Genomic DNA, 17,965 nt, shown 5'->3' with positions numbered 1-17,965 from the left:
ATTTTCACTGCCACAGATCATTTAAACCAAATCTCACCAGGGCCAAAAGCCCCTCTGCCTGTTTGTCTGGTTCTGAGTTCAATTCAAAGTGCTAGTCTTGTTTTAGAAAGTCCTCAGTGGCTTGAGGCGCCTTGTCCTCCCCTGCTCTCCTCTGTGGAGACTTTTCTTCCTCTCCTTTCCCCTCTTCATGGAGGTGGAGTGGGCGACAACAACTAATGGCCAGGAGGAAAATATTTTGTTCTTCACAGACTTTAAAGAATCTTTCAGGACTTTAGACATTTCTGTATAGCTTTGTTATGTGATTTTAAACCACCCTTGAACCAATTTAGGGAGATAGTGGCATGAAGATAAAAAACAAAGCAGCCACTTGAGGCATCCCCTTCGGGAAGGAGGAAGCAGCCATTTTCCCTCCCTTTCTGCTTCACTGCCAGCCCTCCTGTTATGTACTGAGTTGAATAGGATCCAAACTGCAGCAGTCTGATTGGTCCTAGAACAATAGGATCCAAAAGGCAGCAGTCTGATTGGTCCTAGAACAATAGGATTCAGAATGCAGCAGTCTGATTGGTCCTAGAACAATGCAGCAGTATGATTGGTTGGCAGGATCCACCCAATCATGCTCCAGATAGAAGTGAATCCACAACCTGATTGGCTTACAGTAGAATTCTGGAATTAGCCAATCATGTGCAGCCCATTGTGTAAATAATGTATATAAAGCAGATACTTTGAGGGGACTTTCATTCATTCCTCCTCACCACTATGAGCTGAATAAAGAGCATGAAATCACTTTGCGACTCTGAGTATATTTCACTGGCGACGAAGGTGGGATCCCGCTGAGCTGACTGCCACACACAGCACCGCAGCACCGCCACCTGCCGCACCGCTGCCTCGCACCGTGTATCCAGGCTTCAGCTCCGGGACACAAGGAACTCAGAATGGCAACCGACAGCAGCTTCTCGCCGTTCAACCCAGCATCTGGAGACTGGGAAGCGTACGCCTCCCGTTTCACCTTCCTCCTAGAAGCCAAAGGGGTCACCGAGGAAGAAGACGCCAAGAAGAGGGCAATATTCTTCAGCGTCTGCGGAGAGGAGACGTTTGAAATCGCCCGGGCTCTCCTTGCGCCTGAAGACGTTGCTACTGTTCCATACAAAACAATAATGGAACAGCTGAAGGGGCACTTTTCGCCACAGCCCTCAGTGGTGGCTCGTCGAAATGCCTTCTACGCAAAGCGGCAAGCCCCTGGGGAAACCATAACTGGGTTTGTGACCTCTCTCCGCCAAGCTGCCCGGTTCTGCAACTTCTCAGAGCTGGAGAACAGGCTTCGTGACCGCCTCGTCGGTGGCCTGAAGGATGAGAAGCTGCAACGACGCCTCTACGCTAAGAAGGACCTAACGTTCCAGGTCGCTCTGGAGGAGGCCCTGGCAACGGAAGCTGCCGAGAGGTCGACGCAAGAGGCACGGCCGAGCCAGCCGTCCCAACAGAGGGTCCACCATGAAGACCTCACCGACGACTCAGGATCTGACAAGGAGGAGGTGCACCGAGTACAGCAGCGCACTCAAGCAGCCCACATACGACAGCTGCCTCGACGAGAAGGAGGGAACTGCGCAAGCTGCGGGGAAAGTCACGAGAGGAGGACCTGCCGTTTCCGCAACGCAGAGTGCAGGCAGTGCAGAAAATTGGGACACATCGCCCGGGTGTGTCGAGCTCGGCCCGCCCGACGCCAGGCATCAGATGACCAATCCAAGAGCCCCAGGTCCCGGGGCCCAACGCACCAAGGCAACTCGACGGAGCTCACGGACTTCCAGGTATACCAGTTGCCCCACCCCAACGTAGAGAAAATTTATGTAGAGGTACAGATAGAGGGGGCCCCATGCCGCATGGAGCTTGACACGGGTTCAACTCTATCCATAATCTCGGCAAGGACCTTAAGGAAACTGTGTCCTACTGGGGGTCCCAAACTCAGGCCGGCCCCATTCACCCTCCGGGACTTCCAGAAACGTAAGGTCCCCACAATGGGGGTGGGGACCTTCAGGGTGCAATACCGAGGGCGGACGCGGCAACTGGACTTGCTTGTGGTCAAGGGCCCCTACATTAGCTTACTGGGATTGGCTTGGTTTGGACCACTGGGGCTAGCCGTCACCGGGGTGAACCACACAAGCTTACAAGTGGACGTGGACGCCATATGCAAGGAATTTCCGGGGGTTTTCGATGGGAAATTGGGACAGTATACGGGCCCCCCCATTGCTCTACAGCTTGACCCCGCAGTACGACCAGTCAGGCTCAAGGCCCGCCGGGTCCCGTTCGCTCTGAAACCCCGTATAGACGAGGAATTGGACCGACTCGTGGAGCAAGGAGTGCTGGAGCCGGTGCCTAATGCCCCCTGGGAAACCCCAATCGTCACACCCGTCAAGCCTAATGGTTCGGTCCGCATCTGCGCAGACTACAAATGTACCATAAACAAGGCCCTCACGGCCCATGCATACCCAGTGCCAGTGGTCAGCCATGTCCTTGCCACCCTGGCTGGGTCGAAAATTTTTGGCAAGCTGGACTTGGCCCAAGCATATCAACAGCTGCCAGTAGATGAGGCCACAGCAGAGGCACAGACGATTGTGACGCACAGAGGAGCGTTCAGGGTAAAGCGGCTGCAATTTGGTGTCAGCGTGGCACCAGGCATATTCCAGAATCTAATGGACTCTCTCCTTAAAGGGATTCCTGGTGTCACCCCCTTCTTCGATGATGTGTTGATTGCCGGGCCCACACCAGAGGAGTTTGAGGACCGCCTCCGCACCGTTCTGCACCGTTTCCAGACGGCGGGTCTCAAGGTGAAGCGGGAAAAATGTCTACTAGGAGTGCCTCAGGTGGACTTTCTGGGATTTATGGTGGACGCAGAAGGGGTCCACCCAACTGGGGACAAGGTACGGGCCATTTGTGATGCCCCAGCGCCCAAGAACAAGACTGAACTTCAGGCCTTCTTGGGACTATTGAACTTTTACCATTCCTTCCTTCCCCACAAGGCGGCGGTAGCGGAGCCCCTACACAGACTCCTGGACAAGCGGGCCCCTTGGGTGTGGGGCCAGCGCCAGGAGGCCGCATTCCAGGCAGTCAAGGACTTGCTGGTCTCAAACTCGGTCTTGGCACACTTCGACGAGAGGCTGCCAGTGGTGCTAGCATGCGACGCCTCGCCCTATGGCATTGGCGCTGTCCTGGGACACCAACTCCCGGATGGAAGAGAGGTACCGGTGGCATACTTTTCCCAGACACTCAACGCAACCGAGCGGAACTACTCGCAAATCGACAAGGAGGGTCTGGCAATCGTGAAGGGAGTAAAAAAATTCCATGATTTCTTGTACGGGCGGCCCTTCACCGTGGTGACTGACCACAAGCCGTTGCTTGGCTTGTTTGCCCCCGAAAAGCAGACCCCCCAAGTGCTGTCTCCTCGCGTCCTCAGGTGGTCAATTTTCCTTGCCAGCTACCAGTATGCACTGATTCACCGCCCTGGGAAGGCGATGGGCCATGCAGATGCCCTCAGCAGGCTACCACTACCGGAAACAGGCCCTGACCCAGCACCTGCACAAGAAGTTATGAGCCTGGAGCTGCTTCCTGACCGCCCCATTCAGGCACAAGAAGTTGCACACCATTCCAAGAAAGATAGGGTCATCTCCCGGGTCCTGGACTGGGTGTGGAGGGGATGGCCCAGCAGCAGCCCCGGGCCAGAATTCGCCGGCTACACAACCCGCAAACATGAACTGTCGGCCCACAAGGGGTGCCTGTTATGGGGAAGCAGGGTCGTTGTTCCCCAGCCCCTCCGCAAAAGGGTCCTCACAGCCCTACACGAGACACATCCAGGGGTAGTAAGAATGAAGGCCCTTGCCAGGAGTTATGTGTGGTGGCCGGGGATCGACGGAGAGATAGAGGCCTGGGTCAAACACTGCCAGGCCTGCCAAGAATCCCGCCCAGATCCCCCAAGGGCCCCAGTCCAGTCCTGGGAGTCCGCCCGAGCACCATGGTCACGCCTGCATGTGGACTTCGCTGGCCCCTTTCAGGGGAAAACATTCTTCATCGTGGTGGACTCCTACACCAAATGGCTGGAAGTCGCACTGGTACCGTCCACTTCTACGTCCGCAGCCATCCGAGTACTACGCAGGCTGTTTGCAACACACGGGCTCCCTGACACTCTCGTCTCAGACAACGGGACTGCATTTACGTCAGGAGAATTCCAAACCTTCACAGCGCAGAACGCCATCCGCCACATCCGTTCGGCGCCATTCCACCCTGCCACCAATGGCCAAGCAGAACGCATGGTGCGGACCACCAAGGACACCCTTCGCCGCATGACGCAAGGGGATTGGGAGTACCGCCTTGCCACATTCCTTCTAGCACAGCACAGCACCCCCAGCTCAACGACTGGCCGGAGCCCCGCTGAACTACTAATGGGTCGGCGCCTTGCAATCAGATTGGACCGCCTTCACCCCGATAGAGCTCAGGATGAGGTAGTGGTGGGGGAAGGCAGGAACCCCCGGACCTTCGAGGCCCAGGACCCAGTGTACGCAAAGAATTTTGGGGCAGGCCCTGCATGGGTACCCGCCACAGTCACCAGGGTCACTGGCCCCGTGTCGTACGAGGTGCTAACAGATGGGGGGCAATGCTGGCGCCGCCACTGCGACCAGATACGGCGACGATTCCCGGGAGAAAACCAGGAGGAGGAGGACAGGTCAGGGAACAGTGGGGCAGGGAGGCCCATAGAGCAGCAGGGGCAAGCAGGAGAGGCAGAATCAGTAAATACAGAGGGGACCCGTGAGGCCGAAAGGACACCGGAACCAGAACCACGACTGAGCGAGCCGGTTGCGCCAGACCAAACAGCCCCATCACAGCCAGCATCCTTGGAACACGAGCCAGAACCTGAACCCCGGACCAGGGAACACCCCAGGCCGCAACGCACACGTCGGCCGCCGGCGTACCTCGAGGACTATGAATGCGACCTCCCGGGCAGGACTGGAACTTAGAGGGGAGGGGTGTTATGTACTGAGTTGAATAGGATCCAAACTGCAGCAGTCTGATTGGTCCTAGAACAATAGGATCCAAAAGGCAGCAGTCTGATTGGTCCTAGAACAATAGGATTCAGAATGCAGCAGTCTGATTGGTCCTAGAACAATGCAGCAGTATGATTGGTTGGCAGGATCCACCCAATCATGCTCCAGATAGAAGTGAATCCACAACCTGATTGGCTTACAGTAGAATTCTGGAATTAGCCAATCATGTGCAGCCCATTGTGTAAATAATGTATATAAAGCAGATACTTTGAGGGGACTTTCATTCATTCCTCCTCACCACTATGAGCTGAATAAAGAGCATGAAATCACTTTGCGACTCTGAGTATATTTCACCTCCACAAAATGGCTTCCGTCCCCAACATGCAGGCTGGGTGGGGCTGCCTCAGCCTCCTGCTTCCCTCTGTAATAAAAAAAATTAAGGTCTTATATATATAATAAATGTTCATAAATGTACCAACCAAGCACGTACATAGAGATGTGGACCACATGTCTGGAGCAGCACAGGAAGACCGCCCTGAAACCATTTTGACTCCCAAGCTGATGAAATGTTTTCTCGGCAAGGAGGGAGCGGGCAAGGGAACCTTTCCATTGTCTCAGGAATTAGGTAATCACCATCTCAAAGGAATGGCCAGACTACCAGGAAAGGCAATCAGATAAGGCATTATCAGATAACCTGGCAGACAGGAAAAACAACATTCAAATTTCTGTTGTAGACTGCCTTTTCTGTGGTGTAGGTGTGACTTTTTTTGGGGGTGGACTTAGGTTACACCCCTTCTGTGGTGTATGTATGATGTATGGAGGGATGGTCTTGAGCTCCCGGGCAGGGAATTTAAAATGTCTTTACAGTAGTACCTCTGGATGTGAACGGGGTCGCCGCAGAGCGTAACCTGAAAATGCTCAACCTGAAGCATATTTAACCCAAGGTATGACTGTATAAGGGCAGGTACACCTTGGTTCTGGGTCCTCCTCTGCTCTCCTGTGTGTGAGGGGAGCACCCTGTTGCATCAGTTCAATAAAGATCAGGCTTACTAGCTGCTTTGTTTCTCAATATTCTCTGGTTGGCCTGTTATTTTCTCCGACTGATGGAGAACCTACAAAGGACTCTCTAAGGGCTCTTGTGTCCCCCATAACGGAATAAGGGCAGATTTTGTTTAAAACACCTCCCTGCAGAGGAGACCTTTGGTGCAAGGGAGAGCAGCCAAGCAAGGCAGAAACCGAAAGCCACAGCAGCCCACAGATCAGGTTGCCTGACTGGGAGATCAGCAGGCAGAAATGGCGCTCAGGGGAAGACGTTTTCTCTCTCAGCACCCAGATGGCTTTGGCATTTGCCCTCTTGGCATGGCCTGGGCCCTCTTCAGCCTTGGAAAGACCCGTCTCCCTCAGCATGCAGGACAGAACCCTGAGCCTCCACAGCTCTCTTCCTCAAGGCCAAGTGGCCAGGACTCCTGGGTCCCCTTTGGGAGGAGACTCGGCAGGAGCCAGGACTCCTGGGTCCCCTTTGGGAGGAGACTCGGCAGGAGCCAGGACTCCTGGGTCCCCTTTGGGAGGAGACTCGGCAGGAGCCAGGACTCCTGGGTCCCCTTTGGGAGGAGACTCGGTAGGAGCCAGGACTCCTGGGTCCCCTTTGGGAGGAGACTCGGCAGGAGCCAGGACTCCTGGGTCCCCTTTGGGAGGAAACTCGGCAGGAGCCAGGACTCCTGGGTCCCGTTTCTTGCAGGCAAAAGGCATCTTCCTCTCTAGCTGACTCTCCCTTCAAAAAATGAGTATTTATATCCAGGTGGCATTCATGTTCTCCTCATAATGGCCCTGAGAGGCCCAAGGTCCCTGAGGGAGCTTCATGGCTATGTGGGGATTTGAACCCAGGACTCCCAGGCTCCCATATCCCAGTCAAACCACAGCCCCACACTGGATCCTTGTAGGCTTCTCCACCTCTCAAGACCTGCAGGGACATCTCTCCTGACATTGTTTCTGTCCCCTTCTTGGTATCGTGTGGAAACAGCAATGAGTCTTCTTGCCCCTTAAAGGCTAACAAATAGATTATGGCATAAAACGTCCTTGGTGTGTTTCTCTGTTCCAAACTGGATTGTTTCCCAGGAGACTTTGCCCCCTTCTGCCTCCCTCAGCAACCTCTGAGTCAGGTGGGAAAGTCCCAGGGCAGTTCCCACAACAAGGCCTTTTTATTTTAAATGTTTGTTTTCATTTTTACTTATAAGAAGAATAGCTGAGGGTGCAGTAAAGTCCTTGGCGAGTTCCAATAATCTAAATTTTGTTTGCATGCCAACCTAGCAAAGGAATCTCAAGTGACTGCATCTCAGGCTGCTTGACTGACATTTCTCACAGGAATTGAAGAACGGAGGCAGATTTTGCTGAGAAAGTACTCATCCTTCATTAACACTGGGGTGTGTTTGTGTTTGTTTCCTGGGTAGATTCCTGCCCTCACACTCTCTCTCTCTGCCACAAGACACCCTCCCCCATTTCTCCACAGTCCCTAGTTGTATTTCCTCGCTTTCCCCTTTTTGCGATCCTCCGCTGCCCCCTGCCGGCTGCTTTCTTCCCCAGCTGAAATGGAAATCAGGTGATTTCTAGGAAATCCTTCAAGGGACCAGTTGAAGCAAGTCACGGGTTGCAAAAAAATGGTCAAGGTTCCCACTTACGCCACAGCTTTGGAATCGGTGCAAGTGGGTGTATTCATACCTATGGTATGGAAACCCGGAAATATATAAAACTTTTACAAATCACGTAATCAAGAAAAAACCTATTTAGAGTATGGGAAAATTATAACTTATTAGAAAGAAAAACACCACTGTGGATATCCCCAGTGGAAGCTGCAACCAGGAAAAGAATAAATATGGATAAGCAGTGGTTAACTTACAGTGAAATTTAATCTCTTATGGGACAGGAACCAAAACTGAGAAATCTCGAGGAATCAAGAAATCTGGTTACCAATTAGCTACAGGTACATCACATTAATGAATTGTTTAAGATAGATAGGAAAAATGGCTTTGCAGAACAAAAGTCTCAGTTTACCAAAGACCTATTAGATACAATTATAAAAGTATTATCAAATACGTATAAACTGCTGTTGGAGTGGGAAACGAAAGAGGAATTTGTGAAATTTAGCAGGATTAAGTGGGCACAGGATGTGGGTCACAATATCAATCATGAATTACGGGGAAAGTTGTGGAAAATAAATATGAATTTTACGGCAAGTTATGCGATAAAAAATTATATGATGAAAATGGCCCACAGATGGTATTTAATGTCAGGCCTGGTCGTTGTCCTCTTCAGATCACCACACAAACGCTTCTTGTTCTTTTATAACTTTTTATTGTGTATTAACAAAATAATATTATAAACAGTTCTTAACTACTATTCCTCAGAGTCACTTCTTTCAGATACCTTCTGAGCTCTGCTTCTCCATGACCAGCCACTCTCAAAATGGCGAAGGCGCCCTTCCCTTCGCTTTCCGCTCTTTTTTCTAACCTCCTGGCTAGAGCTGGCTTGTATCTCCCCTCCTCTGAATCTGAGCTAGAACTTAACCCTTGCCTTTCCTGGGAACAGCCGGTCCCTCCCTGTTGTTCCTGTTGCTCTCTTCTCTTCAATTCACTGCTCCCCTCCCCCCCTTGGGGAATGCTTTCTCCCTCTGGGAAACTGGAATCTTCTAACTCTTCCCTGACATTTAACACCCACCAGATTAGCGAAAATGTCTAAAGAAGAAAAAGGAATATGTTGGAAGTGTAATGAAATTGAGGGATCTTTTATTCACATGTGTTGGTCGTGTAAAATAATTAAGGGATATTGGGAAACGATATAAAATGAATTTAAAAAGATACCTAAAAAGACTTTCCCCAAAACACCTGAGAGTTTCCTTTTGGAGATAGTAACAACAGAGGTCCCCCAAAAACAAAAGAGTTTATTACTATGCACCACTGCCACAGTTAGAACCTTATTGGCACAAAGGTGGAGAACAAGGATAGTACCCACTCAGGAAGAATGGCAGTGTAAAATGTTCGAATGTACTGAACTGGCTGGTCTGACGAACAGGATAAGAGAAAACAGATATAAGGAATATAAGGAGGAATGGATGTTGTTTCTTGAATATTTCAAGAACTAGTATAGAGAAAGACATAGCTTAGCAGGTCTCGAATAAATCCAGCAGTTGAAATAGATGAGAGTATTTAATAGGTAACAAATTGGATGATTAAAAAGATGTGGATTACGCAGAGTCGTAGAAAAGCAAAGGAACCAGGAAAAGTGTGGAAGGAAAGTCATATGGTATATGTATACATGTTGCATTTGGTATGAAGTTGTAAGTGGGATGAGGTAAGGAGAGAGGGGTTAAATATGCTCTGTACTTGTTTTTGAAAATGCAAATAATTTTTTTAAAAAAATTGATCCCCTCTCCACGGAGGCGTTTTCAAGGTGGGTACCCCACACACACCGATGGAGGAGCTGCTCAAATGTTAACATACGTCTCAGTCTACAACCCTCTAAGAGGGTTTTATTGTACGTTACAATAAAATTATAATGGTACAGGAATAATAATTAGGAGTGTTTTGCAACCATCAGTGCAGTTCTCCATGTGTTTCCTAGATGTTCACACACAAACGATTTTGCAGTGCTCCACTATTGCCTTAAGTTGTGTTTTCCGTGAAGCCCCATTGGACGTAGCATAACTCACACACCAAGGCCAGCCCAATACATTTTGACACCTGAGGCCGGCCCCAAAATGGCATCCCTCCCCCCACCAGGGAAGAAGCAGTGGGGGAAGATTTACATCCAGGGCGGAGGGAGAAAAAATATTTAAATTTTAAATCATTTAAATGGTATTGTTTTAACATTTTGAGGTTTGCTGCCCTGAGCTCCTTTGGGAGGAAGAATGGGGTAAAAATTTAAAATAAATTAAATATTTTGGGCATCTTCTTTTCATCTCAGTGGGAGAACTTCCTTCTGGGACTGTGGACTTTTGGGGCAACCCCGCCTTGGCCACCTCCCAACCCCACCCTGCCCCAGATCAGATATCTACATATTTCTTTTATAGAAGAGTTCATGTGGTCCCACTCCTAGAAGGCTGTGGGGACCAGGCAACAAGTCTCATGAACTGGAGGCCTGCAGCCCAAAAGAAGGGGCTGCTTATTTCAGATCAAACTCTGGCCATGAAGCTCCTGATCTGCCTCTTCTCCTTGCTGCCTTCCTCCTTGGCTGTTGGCAGAATCTGAAGCAAGAATCCCTCTCATCTCCTGTAGGCTCTCTTCAGCCTCTCCGTTCCTTCTCTCTTTCAGCTTCAACTCCTGAGCATCTATGTATCCCTCCTCCCTGCCAACCATCCCTCCCTGCCAGCTTCTTCACTTCCTCACACAGAAGGTGGGTGGAGAACACTCAGCCAGAGCAGTTAGGCTGCTTTTATACATTCCATGACATGACATCTGTTTAGCCAAAGGCTGGGCGGCCCAAGAGGCAGGCAGGCAGTAAAAACTATTTCATGCATGTTCTCAAATGTTGCCTTTCCTTCAATTTGGATGGAAAGTGAGTGGCACAAGATTGGGGAAAGGCTTGTGGAGGGAACCACAGCAACAAATAACCAAGAGATACCATCAAAATCACTGCTCAATCTCCCCACCCCTTTTTAAAGCTTTTAGTTGTGTACATCCGGCACATTTCTGATTAATACAAACACATTTCTGAAAATCAGCTACAAAGCAAAATTAGCCAAAATCTATCAGAAAAACACGATTCTCCTCAAATTCAAGTTACAGCTGGAGTCAGAATGGATGAGTGAGAGCCAGGATTAAGGAACATCATAAACAGCATTAAAGGACAGCAGGAGCTCTGAGCCTCTGTAATTCACAGCAAAACTGTGGAGATAAAAACAACAGAGTGTTTCAAATTTAAGCCAACATCATGGTGTGGGGGCACCAGCCTTATAGAGCTAGTGGGAACCCAAAGGACATCTAGTCCAGCCTCCCAAGGGAAGCCACCATCCCTCATCATGTCAGATCAGACCTAAGATATGCCAGGAGTATCCCCAAAATGGGCCTGCAGAGGGCAGCTCGAGCAAGTGAGCCCAGCTGCACTCTTTGGGGGAATACTGGAAGCACACAAAGCAGTCCTACTGGAAGGAAAAATCCCTTCCAGAACTCCTTCCAAGATCTTTCATTCAGATCCTGCGTAGAACCCATTTGTCAGGTGGAGGGGATCCTCTGTGGAGCTCAGATGAAGAGACAGAATGAGTCACAAGAGCGATTTTCAGCTCAATGAACACTGCAGATTATGTCACTCTTGGAAACCCCAAGGGGGGTAACAGGAGAAGCTTTTCCCCATTTGGGGATGTTCCCCACAGTCTTCTGCAAGAGCCCCACTTTGCCCCCACCTGCCCCCCCCCACTTACCCCTGGTGGAGCTGGCAGACCCCTGGTCATTTGCTGCAAAAGGAGAAAATACAGGAGTCAGGATCCCGGGGAGGGACATCCAACCCCCCAAGCCCTTCTCCCTCCTTCCAACCCCATCCCAAATCATTCTCAATCTGGGGAGGGGCCTAAGAAGAGTTCAGGGACAGGCAGCCCAGAGGCAAGGGGGCTCAAGGACAGCGGTGGGGGGAGAAGCAGGTGCTGGAGGGCAAAGAGAGATGGGCACAGCCTGGCATGGAGGCAGCAGGGGACTGGAGCGGGGGTGGGTGCGATCTGGGCAGGAAGGGGGCAGAAAGGCAGAAGGGGGGGGAAGAGCAGTGGTGCCAAATGAGGAGGGGTGAGTTCCTGACACCCACAGATCTGAGCCAACCAACCAAATCTTTAGCTTCAGGTTCCAGTAGATTAAACCACCAGAGACCCCTCTCTCCCCCCACCCTCGGCTCTTCCTCCTGCTCCTTCTTGGAGCCCCTCCCTCAGCCGACAGTCTCTCTGCAGCCTTTTCCTGGCCCTGAGGGACCCCTTGCTGTCCACAGACAGGCTGAGCAGACAGGCTGAAGCTTTCCATCAGGGTCTTGGGCTTAAGGACTAGGCCACCACCAGGTTTAGTTTTGTCTGTTTGTAACCTGTTCCTGCTCCATATTGGGGGGAAATATGTCAGACAGAGAGAGGGGAGGAGTCACTCACTTGAGGCTGCTTTGTAGACTAATTTCTCGCTCTGTTTCCCTGTAGAGACAAAAGCAGAAGGTCAGAGCTGGAAGGGACCTCCAGAGGCCACTCAAATCCATTTTGACAATCTGGCTCTCAGAGGCTGACACCTTCTCAGCAGATGCTTCTCTTGTCTCTTCCAAACACCTCCAAGGAAGGTGAGCCCAGAAGGGGAGCATTTCAAGGAACTCATGTTACAAAGAAGTCGAAAAAAGTGAGGAAATTAAATAAAAAAATCAACATGAAAGCCAGGCAGTGGACAAATTCCAAGAAGCTGGAAGGAAACATTATCCAGTCCCTTCACTCATTCCTTTTCATATTACTATTTCAGTCCCAGCCGACCCCTAATCATCAAATTTGCGGGGGGGGGGGGGGGGGGAGAAATAATGAACTTTAATATTGCAATTCTAGGCATGTCTACTCAGAGGAATGTCCTATTCAGTTCAATACAGTGTCCTCCTTAATAAATATTTATTCATTTATTGATTAAATGTGTATACCAACCTTCATCTGAAGATGGGAAGACGGTTCACAACATAAAAATACAAAATGAGTACACAAAATACATAATAAAATAAAAACATCAGGTAGAAAGTGAATTTCCTGAGCACAGAGTGAGCGCAAAGCAATGGCCAACATTACTTTTGGTTCAAAGGGTGTTTTATGGGGAGGGGTCTCTCTAGGGATACAAGGGGCAGTTTCCAGGAAGCTCCACCAGCACATTCCCAGTCGGAGGCCAGGACAGAAGGACACAGGAGAGGCAGCAAACCCATCCAGGGTTTACTTACTGCGGATGAAGAAGAAGAAGATCCCAGAGGTTCCAGAGATCAGCAGGATGGCAGCCATGACACCCCAAATGGCTCCCACAATGAGCCCCAGGTTGACTAAAAGGGGACAAGAGACGACTGGCGGCAGCAGCTCCCCAAGGCCTCAAGCAGGAGATTGGAGTAGAGGTGCTGAGCTATGAGCCTGGGAGGATTTTACATCTGCAAAGCAGGCCCTCTCTCTCTCTCTCTCCTGACAGACCAAGGTCCTCTCTGTAGTGGCCCCGATACAAGGGAGTTTTTTTCCACCAGAATCCAGCATTAGAGGTCTTCAAAATAACCAATTCATTTAAGGAAGACAGTAGACAGGCACACCTGTTTCATCACAGACTCAAGACTCAACCGCAGGTCTCCTCCTCCTCACATACTTCAGCCTTCTCTGTCGTGACCCTGAGAGGAAGGGATTCCCTCCCCTCTGAGACCCCCCTCTGAGAGCCCAGCATTACAGGCCTTCAGGGAAGACACAACCCCTTAGGGGGGAAAGCATCTTGTTTATCCTAAACATGCCCTCCCTTTTCAGACTTAAAATGTCTGTCGAGACAGATTTTTAAAATAAAGCAAAATGTCCAAGTTTTAAATAGAGAATAATCAAAGCAAAGCAAAGCAAGCTAGCTAAATAAACAAATAAATAAATAAAGTAAGTAAGTAAGTAAGTTATTGGAAAGGCGGTGTCTCTTTCTACAGATAGGTGTCATAATAAGTTTTATTCCACATACTCTGCTGACACATTTGATTTTGAAGAAGTAAAATATCTGCTAACAATCTGTGACATCACAACTACATGGGCTTAAAGGCAAAAAGGTGACAGCTGGTTTTTACCTACAACATCCAATTTGAGTTCAAGGCCTATGAGACACTTGCCAGAAAAGGATGCACCTCTCCTGAAATCTACAGATTCCAATTCAGTTGCTTGCCTCCGGAGACACACACAGGATCCAACTGGGGTTCCCCATCTGAGCTGTGCTGCTGCTGAAGGGAGGAGTTGGGTGGAAATCCCCCTCCCAGAGCCCACCCCTTCCCCTCCTGTCTGTCTGTCTGTCTGTCTCTCACCTGGCTCCTTCTCCCAGGCCACGTCCAGAGGCTTCTCCAGGCTGTCATGCTCCACGCGGCACCGGAAGCGCTCCCTCTCCTCGCGGTCGATCTGGACACTGAGCAAAAGATAGTAGGTCCCGTCCGAGTTGGGGGCGACCAATCCTCGGGAGGTGCCCTCCTGCCAGACCTCCCCATCCTTCACCCAGTTGGCATCAATCTCCTTGGGGTAGAAGCCGTGGACTTGGCAAACGAGGGTCTCCAGGCCGTCATAGTCTGCCTTCCTGGTCACCTTCACCACCGGAGCCTCTGCAAAAAGTCGTTAACAGAGAGACATCCACAACGGGAGCCTGGAGGAATCCTGCATTTTTTAAGAGCAGAGGAGCAGGGACCCAAGGGGCAACCTAGTCAGAATCTCACATCTCCAGAAATTAAAAAGAACTGCGAATAAATGGGATTCCTCAACCTGCCTTGGCATCTTCCCCAGTCAGTGTCTATTGTGGAACTGTTTTCAGATGTTTTATCCTTTGTTTGCCAAAGCAGACTCCTTTGGGAGGGAGGACTAGGCACAAATTAATTTATTATCTTGAAAAGCTCTAACACTACTTGTGGTTCCAAGATTGTCCCAGGGAGCTGATCCTGGTTCCTCTCTTAAGGGGGAAGAAATGTTGGACTCACTGCTCTCTGTTCTCCGGGACTTTTCAGCCCAATAGTTAGTGAACAAAGCCAAGAGCCCTGGGAAAGACAGAGCTCCTTTCTAGTTCTCCCGCCTGCCCTGAAAGGGTCCCTTGAGGTTGGAAAGGGCCCATCTCCCTTCTCCACGGCAGCCTCCCCTGGAGTGGAAAGGGCAGACCAAGAGGCCCAGTGGGCCAGCAACTTACGCACATTTAACTTGTGCACATTCAGCTTTACGCACTTGCCAAAAATATTCCAAAAAACAAAAAGAGGAGGTGGGTGTCCAAGGAAGAAGGACTTTGGCAACCCAATCGCCCCTGGATCCAATGTGTTTTGACTATACACCATTTTGGCTTTAGGCATGATTCGCAGAATGTAACCCTTGTTCAAAAACTGGCTCCCTGGGTAGCTGTTGTCTGAAGGGGCTGTTCCAGGATCCCACCCGCTTTGCAGTGCCTGGACTGGAAACTCGGTCTAGGAGGGGATGTGACTCTGCTGAGGGGAGCAGGAAGGAAGGAAGGTCAAGCCCTTTCCCCACAGAAACCCCAAACAAGACCTCCCACCCCATCCATCCCCTCACCTGACCTCAAGAGAACATCCATCCTAAAGAGGGTGATTCCCAGCCTCCTTTCATAGAATCATAGAATAGAATCATAGAATCATAGAGTTGGAAGAGACCACAAGGGCCATCGAGTCCAACCCCCTGCCAAGCAGGAAACACCATCAGAGCACTCCTGACATATGGTTGTCAAGCCTCTGCTTAAAGACCTCCAAAGAAGGAGACTCCACCACACTCCTTGGCAGCAAATTCCACTGTCGAACAGCTCTTACTGTCAGGAAGTTCTTCCTAATGTTTAGGGGGAATCTTCTTTCTTGTAGTTTGGTTCCATTGCTCCGTGTCCGCTTCTCTGGAGCAGCAGAAAACAACCTTTCTCCCTCCTCTATATGACATCCTTTTATATATTTGAACATGGCTATCATATCACCCCTTTGCATGTTGTCACCCTTTAAAACGCTTCATTGTGGCTTTTGGGGTGAAATCCTCAACCTCAAGAAATATGCTCAGTGTCTCTGGGGTGAATTATCACCAGGCCCCCATAGATGAATTTGCTCAGATCTCCCTAAGCGTGGCTAATACGTATGTGTCAGTCCGCAAAAAGGGAGGGTGCTAGAATTATTTCATTTTTAATTAATTTTCATTTTAACAAAACTTAGTAAGAGAGAGACAGGACCCCTCATGCTTCTCTTGGCTGGTCTGACATTCCCTCCCCATCTGCAGCAGATCCATCACGACAGGAAGCAACTTCTGGGATACCAACTAAACTCCTCCGTCTGGAACATAGATAGATACACTCGGAATTTCTAAATCTTTTGTAGGATGCCTTCCTCTGTCCCCTTACCTGGGAGTAAGCAAGGACACCTTCTGAAGGTGCTATGGACTTGGACAACTGTTCTGCTCAAGTGTCCACTGTTTCCTTTTCAAGGAAGGAGATGGGGGCCTGGGGGTTGGTCATGTGACCTCCCAGGAGCCCCACCTGGTCTAGGTGCCCTCAGCCTCCGCTGGACCTTAACTCCCCAGTCCTGGGGGAGAGAGAGAGGGAGGTCCTTGGTCAGGCCCTGCTTCCTACATAGCATGACGGATTTCGCTCTCAATATAGGGCAGGATTCCCATGGGCTGGATTCCTAGCCCCCCCCCTATTGTGCAATGGTCCATCCCAGTCAAAACACTGGATCATGTGATTGGCCCCTGTGACAGATTCCTGAAGGCGGAAGAGTGGACTGTACCATTTCAAGGCACGGGGTTGGGGAAGATGACACTTCTGAATGTTCACCATGGAAAAAACTAATATTCCTCATAAATAAAAGATATAATAAGGTAGAAGTGGGAACTCCCGTACTCTCTCACCATGTGCAGGTTTTCTGCTAACCTACAGTCTTAGTGAGGGGGCTGCATCCTGCCCTCTAAGACATATTTTATGGGCTCCCCACACATTTTCTATTTTTTAAAAAAGGTTAATTTATCTAGTTTTAAAGACTTTAAAGGCAAGAGGTTTTCTGTATCTCACCTTTACTTCGCAGAGTCTCCTTCCCGTACTCCAGGTATTTCTGCAGCCAGTCAATGCACTCCTTCTCCAGGTAGGCTTTCCGGTACTGGTTCTGGTCCACGATAGGATCCAACTTCCTCTTGGTCACTTGGGCCTCTGCATCGGCTGCCGTCCAGGTGAGGGTCTCCTTGTCAAAGGCGATAAAGTCCCTCCCGTTGTAGCCAAACTGCCAATACCCTTCTTTGCGCCCGTCTGACCTCAGCTCACAACCAAGCATCTCCTGCAGGGAGGAATAACCTGGGGGTGGGAGAGGAAGGAGACACCCGAGATGTCAAGAGTTGTGTGTGCACAAGAGAGAGATTATTATTTATTTATCCAAAGACCACAGGTCGATTTACAAGAGACCACCACCAAAATACATACCATAGAGGCAGACTACCGGTAATCATCATCATCATCATCATCATCATCATCATCATCATCATCATAGCACACAGCCCCTCCAAGTTTAAAAGAACATAGATTGTTGAATTAGCCAAAGGCCTGGGAGAAGAGGGATGTTTTCGCCTGGTGCCTAGAGACATGTGATGCCAGGCAAGAGACAGAACCAGACCAGGAACGCAAAGAGAAGTTCAGAGCAGTATATTTAAAACAAAAAACAAAACAAAACCAAACAACCCCTCAGTTTCAGGGAAACAACCTCAGATTCAGGGAAAAGTCAGGGGCACCACGTGAACCGTGAGGAGAATATGGAAAGAAATGGATGTTATATCTCTCCCCGCCCCCCCCCCCCCGGTTTTTAACCATAATCCAACACAAAACTGAGTAGTTTACAGTGCAATTATATATGCGTCTAACCAGAAGTAAGCAGCACTGAGCTCCAGGTATATCCATGTAAAGAATTGCAGCCCTGATTTCACTGAAATATATCAGTCTTCTTTTACTTACTTCTGTGTTGGATTATGATCTTGGAGTTTGTCTGGGGTCGGGGGTTTTTTGCAGTTTGTTTTTCTTTTTTCCCCATTTAAAAATAGTTTATTTGCCAGAGCATATATATCAAACATTCTCATAACCTTAAAAACCATAAAACAACACATCATGTACTCCAGTCTCATTAAAGGGAAGGAGTACATAATGTCTGCAACAATTTGAAAGGTTAAAATGTACACTTCATGAATCCCATACTGTGTTACCCACCCCAAACACTACCCCCCCGGGCCTCACTACCTGTGT

The 17,965-nt window shown here is 49.6% G+C and overlaps 2 protein-coding genes across 4 annotated transcripts in view; both read right to left on the bottom strand.

Annotated features, from left to right (window-relative positions):
* Window positions 1-17,965, bottom strand: part of LOC310756634 (uncharacterized protein) — an 820,367-nt gene that overhangs the window by 258,405 nt on the left and 543,997 nt on the right. The gene's annotated exons all lie outside the window — the stretch shown is intronic.
* Window positions 1-17,965, bottom strand: part of LOC310758165 (uncharacterized protein) — a 228,098-nt gene that overhangs the window by 83,953 nt on the left and 126,180 nt on the right. Inside the window, exon 13 of the mRNA XM_083604095.1 lies at window positions 12,139-12,177. Within this exon, the coding sequence (XP_083460221.1) occupies window positions 12,139-12,177 (39 nt within the window). The remainder of the gene's footprint in view (window positions 1-12,138; window positions 12,178-17,965) is intronic.

The sequence above is a fragment of the Podarcis filfolensis genome (genome assembly GCF_964270895.1).
Source record: "Podarcis filfolensis genome assembly, chromosome: 2".
NCBI classification, from domain to species: Eukaryota; Metazoa; Chordata; class Lepidosauria; order Squamata; family Lacertidae; genus Podarcis; species Podarcis filfolensis.
This window is presented reverse-complemented; position numbering and strand designations above follow the sequence as displayed.